Source organism: Fonticula alba (assembly GCF_000388065.1).
Source record: "Fonticula alba strain ATCC 38817 unplaced genomic scaffold supercont2.2, whole genome shotgun sequence".
Lineage (NCBI taxonomy): Eukaryota > Rotosphaerida > Fonticulaceae > Fonticula > Fonticula alba.
In genome coordinates this window covers 120,744-125,707 of record NW_009242972.1, presented here as the reverse complement: position 1 = coordinate 125,707, position 4,964 = coordinate 120,744, and the positions used below count along the sequence as shown (strand labels likewise).

The following is a 4,964-nucleotide window of genomic DNA, read 5'->3' as shown; positions in this document are numbered from 1 at the left end:
GGCGAATCAAAAAAGGCGCCCGCACGAGACGGACAAAACGCCCCACCCCAGATGCATATTAGGCTGCCATTCTCATCTTGCCCGGGGTTGTGGGAGGGGCGGCCCGGGACCGGCCGGCGGAGGGCGGGGCGCCCTGCCCTCGCCTTCTTTCTTTCCGCCGCATTCACGTTGCTGGGTCTCCTTGTCCACTCGCGCGTCGAGCCCGGACCCAGTTCTCCCCCTTCCCGAGGCCCCTTTGCCGGGTCCAGTGCCACCTGCTGATGCTCCCGGGCCGACCCCTCTTCCCCCTCTGCCGGGGCCCCTGTGTCTCGGGGGCGCGGGGCGCGGGGCGCGGGGGGGGGGGGGGAGACGCCCAACCTGCTACCGCAGCACGACACGTAAGGCAAAGAGCAAAGAGGCCGACGGCCCAGCCAATTTTCATGCGCGCCTCCCAGCGGCGTACAGGCCGAGGGGGGCGCGGGGCGCCGGGGGTGCGGCGAGGCGGGACACGGCCAGCTCAAAATGCGCGGAAACGCTGGAAATGCGAAAAAGCCCTTCTCATCAGCCGGCCCAACAACCGTGCCCCAGGCCGCGGCGGGAGGCTCCGGGAGGCCCAGGAAATGCCAACGAAGAGTCAATCCATTGGTTGTTTTCATGGATCAGCCCATCCGCCCCCGGGCGCAGGCAGGAACACACAAGCCGGCAGCGAAGCAGCCGGGCGTGCGGGACCGCGCCACCCCGCGGGGTGCCGAGTGCGGGGAAATTCCCCTCCCCCCCCCCCTCTTTGACGACAAACGCACATACTCACCGGATGTTCATTCTCCAACTTGTCCCCTCCTTCCCCTCCCTTCTCCTCCTTTCCCCCCCTCCCCCCCCCCCCCTCCCCCTCCCCCCCTCCCCCCCCCCCCCCCCCTCCCTTTTTCCTCCCCCCCCCCCCCCGCCCCCCCCCCCCCCCCCTCCCCCCCGCCTCCGCCTGTGCCCCCCGGGTGTGTCTCCTCCTGTGCCCCCGGGCGGGAGGGCCCCCCCCGCCGGGTTTTGGCCCCTTCCCCCCCCCCCCCCCGACCGCCGGTGTAGCTTGGCCGAATTGTGGCGCAGCTTCGCGCCGCAGTCGTGCACATCCGAGGGAGCCCCCTCTTCGGCCTGGAGCATGCCGTGGCCCTGTCGCTGATGGGCCGGCTATTTGAGGCACACACGCTGACCACGGTCCTGCGCACCGAGCCGGCCAGTGCCCTTCGTGTGCTGCTGACCGGCCGCGGGACCGGGCAAGACACGGGCGGCGGATGTGACCGGTGCATGCCGGCCCCGGCCGGGCAGGCCGCCTGCATTTGCCTTGGACCGGTGTTCCTCCTGGCAGCCGGGCATGGCGGCGTGGCCGCGGTCCTGCTTGCCCGGGCACATGCCCTTCAGGGCGACCTGGCCGGGGCTCGGGCTCTTTTGGCCCCGGTGGCGCGGGCCTCCTTTCACCACTATGGCGCGGAGCTGAGCGGCCTGCTTTTCCGTCTCCTGCCCTTGGATGACCATCTCCCGGAGGGGGGCGGCTGCACCGGCGGTGGTGCCTTGGCCCCGGGTGACCCGGAGGCGGAGCTCACCCGACTGCTGGTGTGCCTGCCAGCGCGCGAGGCGCTTGGCCTCCTTGCGGAGGTGGCCCTGGCCGAAGACCCGGCCGGCGTGCGTCCCGGATCGCTGGTGGTGCAGGCGGACCACGCGATGGCCCTCTTCCTGACCGGCTGGGAAAGTGTCCACCTTCGCCGGGCGACAGGCCTGCTGGAGCGTGCAGTGTGTGGCCTCCCGGCCGGCGTGGGCCTGGCATCGGACCATGCCGGGGGTCCGGACGATGCGTGGGCCAGTTTGGCCGGGGCATATGCCCTGGCCGAGGCGCCGGCTCTGGCGGCCGAGGCATTCCTGTGGCCACTGGCCGGCCGATCGGACGGCTGGGCCGGGGGCCAGCGTGCCGCGCTCGGCCTTTCGCAAGTGTACCACCGCATGGGGAAGTCTTCGCTGGCGGGGCTGTGGGCCTGGCGTGCATGCGCCGAATCGTGCGTTCTTTTTTTTTTCTGTGCCAACCTAGATCGGGGCCGGGGGAGAGACGGGCGGGGGGCGGGGGCCGCTCTTGGAAAGCCATCCAGCAACTGACTGTTTCCTCCTGCCCTGTGTGGCTGCCCTTGCTTTTGAATGAAGACCGGCCGATCCACGCTCCTGGGCATTGCTCCGCGACTCGCTCAGCGAGCAGGGGCAATCGTGTCTGGACCGGCTGCTGCCCGAGGTCCAGAACATGGCGCCAACGTCGATGGACGATCTTTTGGCGCATTTCGATTAACAACAATACAGTTTAGAAGATGGGCGCGCCCGCCAAGCGAACTTCTTCGTTTGTGTTGCCGTGCGGTGCCCGGATGGGCGGCCTGAAAACGCGCGGGAGGCCGGGGGGCGGGGGGCACTGTTGCAGGGCACCTTTTTTCACCTGGCCCCGAGACGGATGGCGAAGGCCGGGGAATGGCGCGGTACCAGTCAAGGAAGGAAAAATGGGGCGCATCCTGCCTTGGCTGGTAATATGGGGGCTGGTGCCGACTGTGAGGTTCCTTTGTCTCCTTCGGGTGTGGCGGTCTGGGTCCGGGTTTTATGGTGCTCATGCCCGGGCGGATGAGGTGGTCGTCTAAGACTTAGGGGCGGATGGCGGCGGCCGGGCCGAGGGTGGGTGGAGACGGGTGTGCGGGCACGCCTGTGCTTGTCTCCGTGCTTGTCTCCGTGCCTGGGCCTGTGCTTGGGCCTGTGCTTGGGCCTGTGCTTGGCCGTTTCCGCGCGAAACGGACGAATAGCCCCCCCCCTCTGCCCTCGGGAACAGGGGACCAGGGCTGCACAGCATGGGAAACCTCGAGCGTGACGCGGTGGGGGCGTGCTCTCGCGCCGGGGCCTCCCCTCGCCACGCCCTCTGAAAAGGGTGTATGTTGGCTCTCGTGCGCGTAGGACGCCGGGCCACCGAGATTTGTTCGCCTGTTGCTGTTCCCCCTCCTGCCACTTGGTGAGCATTTTGCCGCCCCTTGCTCGCCTCGCTTTTTTGTCTTTCCCCACCCCGCCCCCGGCCATTCTTGCCGCTGTTCCTGCCACGCTGCAGCCCTAGCTCACCCCGATTTCCCGTGCTCTGCTCTCGCCCCCTCTGCCTCCGCGGCCTCCCCTCCCCCCGAAGCGTCACAACATTTCACCATGAGCAAGTCCGTCACCCTCAAGGTGAAGGTCCCCTCCAAGGGCGAGTATGAGTTCACCGCCTCCACTGTGGAGGAGCTGAAGGCCGCCTTCGCCAAGAAGTGTATGCCCCCAGTCCGCTGCGCATTTGCTGCCTCCGTCTGGCGTCCTCTCAACTGACCCCTTGTCGCCCAGTCCCCAAGTACTACCCCGACCGCCAGCGCATGACCTTTGTCAACAAGGATCGTGCGTGCCCCCCCCCCGGCCCCCCTCCCCCCCCCTTCCTTTTCAGTCATCCTTGCCACCTGTCTCTCTTGACGTATTTCTCCTCCCCCTGGCCTCGCCACACCTCGCGGCCCCCTGCTAACATCTTGCTTGCCCTCCCTCTTTCTCCCCCCCCCCCACACACACACACATACACCCAACAGAGCGCCGCGTCGTCCTGACCCACGGTGCCCTTGAGAGCGCTGGTGTTAACAACGGCGAGGTCCTGACCTTCAAGGATCTCGGCCCGCAGGTCGGCTACCGTACCGTCTTCCTGGTTGAGTACTTCGGCCCGCTGGTCATCCACCTCCTGGCCTACTGGGGCCTGCCGAAGTTCTACGGCACCACTCCCAGTGCCCTGCAGACGTGCGCCTGGCAGTCGCAAGGACACTTCGCCTCCTTGCCTTTTTTCCCTGCTCTCCCCCTCTGTCTCCGACTGTCGCTCCTTTTGATCCTCCCGCCGCTGGCGTTCCCCCTCTCACCATGCCCCTGTCGCCCTCCCGGGCCCACGCACCTCCCCGATCAGCCACGTGGTCATCCTCAACCTCCTGCACTACGCCAAGCGCGAGCTGGAGACCGTCTTCGTGCACCGGTTCTCGCACTCCACCATGCCCCTTCGCAACATCTTCAAGAACAGCGCCTACTACTGGCTTCTTGGTGGCGCCCTCTTCGCCCTGGACTTCTACCGTCCCTCGAAGGCCGTCGTCGAGACCAGCAGCGGCATGCTCTGGGGCCTGACCGCCTTCTGGGCCGTGCGTTCTCCTCCCTTCTGCGACTCCATGGCCGACTAATCCCTGCCCCGCGCTTTCCCCCCCTTCTCCACCTTCGTACACTGACACGCACCCGCCCACCCACCCACACACACACACACACACACACACACGCCGGTCTCCTGTCGCAACCGCGTGCTTTCACACATCACAGTTCTGCCAGCTTTCCAACCTGTATGCCCATGTCACCCTGCGCAACCTCCGCCCCCCTGGCACTCGCGATCGCCGTATCCCCTATGGCTTTGGCTTCAACCTGGTTTCCTGCCCGAACTACCTGTTTGAGATCCTTGGCTGGGTTGCCGTGTCGCTCATGACTCGGACTTGGTCGTGCATGCTGTTCACCGTGGTCGGCGCTGCTCAGATGTCCGAGTGGGCCAACACCAAGCACAAGCGCTACCGCGCGGACTTCCCCAACTACCCCCGTGAGCGCCGCCGTCTCTTCCCCTTCATCTGGTAAGGTGCTCGGCCGGCATGCCCTCCCCCGGCTTGCCTCTTGCTCCTCTCCCCCTCTCTCTCCTTCGCCCTTTGGGCCTTCCTCTGCCCTTCATACACATGTCCGGTTGTGATTGTGCATGTGTGTGATGGCCAGGGGAAGGGAGTATCGGACACCGGGATGGACCCATCCTTTTGGTGTCTCCCATCGCTGTGCTGCATCCAAAAGAATATACACGCCCGGCTGATGGCCCTCAAAACGATGTGTCAGGGGGAGAGTTTGAAATGTGTGGTATTTTGCGGGGAAGGAGTAAAGCAGCCTCTTTTCGAGGGGGGGGGGGG

At 66.5% G+C, this 4,964-nt stretch overlaps 2 protein-coding genes across 3 annotated transcripts in view; both read left to right on the top strand.

Annotated features, from left to right (window-relative positions):
• H696_01048 overlaps window positions 1-2,337 on the top strand; it is a 3,797-nt gene extending 1,460 nt beyond the window's left edge. For both annotated transcript variants that reach the window (XM_009494933.1, XM_009494932.1), the window contains 2 exons: window positions 1,054-2,015; window positions 2,158-2,337. In XM_009494933.1, coding sequence (XP_009493208.1) covers window positions 1,054-2,015; window positions 2,158-2,296 — 1,101 coding nt within the window. In that variant the 3' untranslated portion in view covers window positions 2,297-2,337. The remainder of the gene's footprint in view (window positions 1-1,053; window positions 2,016-2,157) is intronic.
• Window positions 2,338-2,899: 562 nt separating this feature from the next.
• On the top strand, window positions 2,900-4,882 carry H696_01047 (hypothetical protein). Its single transcript, XM_009494931.1, has 6 exons — window positions 2,900-2,995; window positions 3,161-3,280; window positions 3,352-3,402; window positions 3,585-3,786; window positions 3,947-4,172; window positions 4,345-4,882. The coding sequence occupies exons 2-6, from the start codon at window positions 3,178-3,180 to the stop codon at window positions 4,645-4,647; spliced, it is 885 nt and encodes a 294-aa protein (XP_009493206.1). The 5' UTR covers window positions 2,900-2,995; window positions 3,161-3,177; the 3' UTR covers window positions 4,648-4,882.
• Window positions 4,883-4,964: the final 82 nt, after the last annotated feature.

What these genes read in the sequence shown, in the direction of transcription:
- H696_01047 (XM_009494931.1), top strand. Translation starts at nt 3,178, where the DNA reads ATGAGCAAGTCCGTCACCCTCAAGGTGAAGGTCCCCTCCAAGGGCGAG. An exon ending in GGCCGCCTTCGCCAAGAAGT is followed by an intron (nt 3,281 to 3,351) that starts GTATGCCCCCAG and finishes CTTGTCGCCCAG; the next exon opens with TCCCCAAGTACTACCCCGAC. An exon ending in ACTCCCAGTGCCCTGCAGAC is followed by an intron (nt 3,787 to 3,946) that starts GTGCGCCTGGCA and finishes CTCCCCGATCAG; the next exon opens with CCACGTGGTCATCCTCAACC.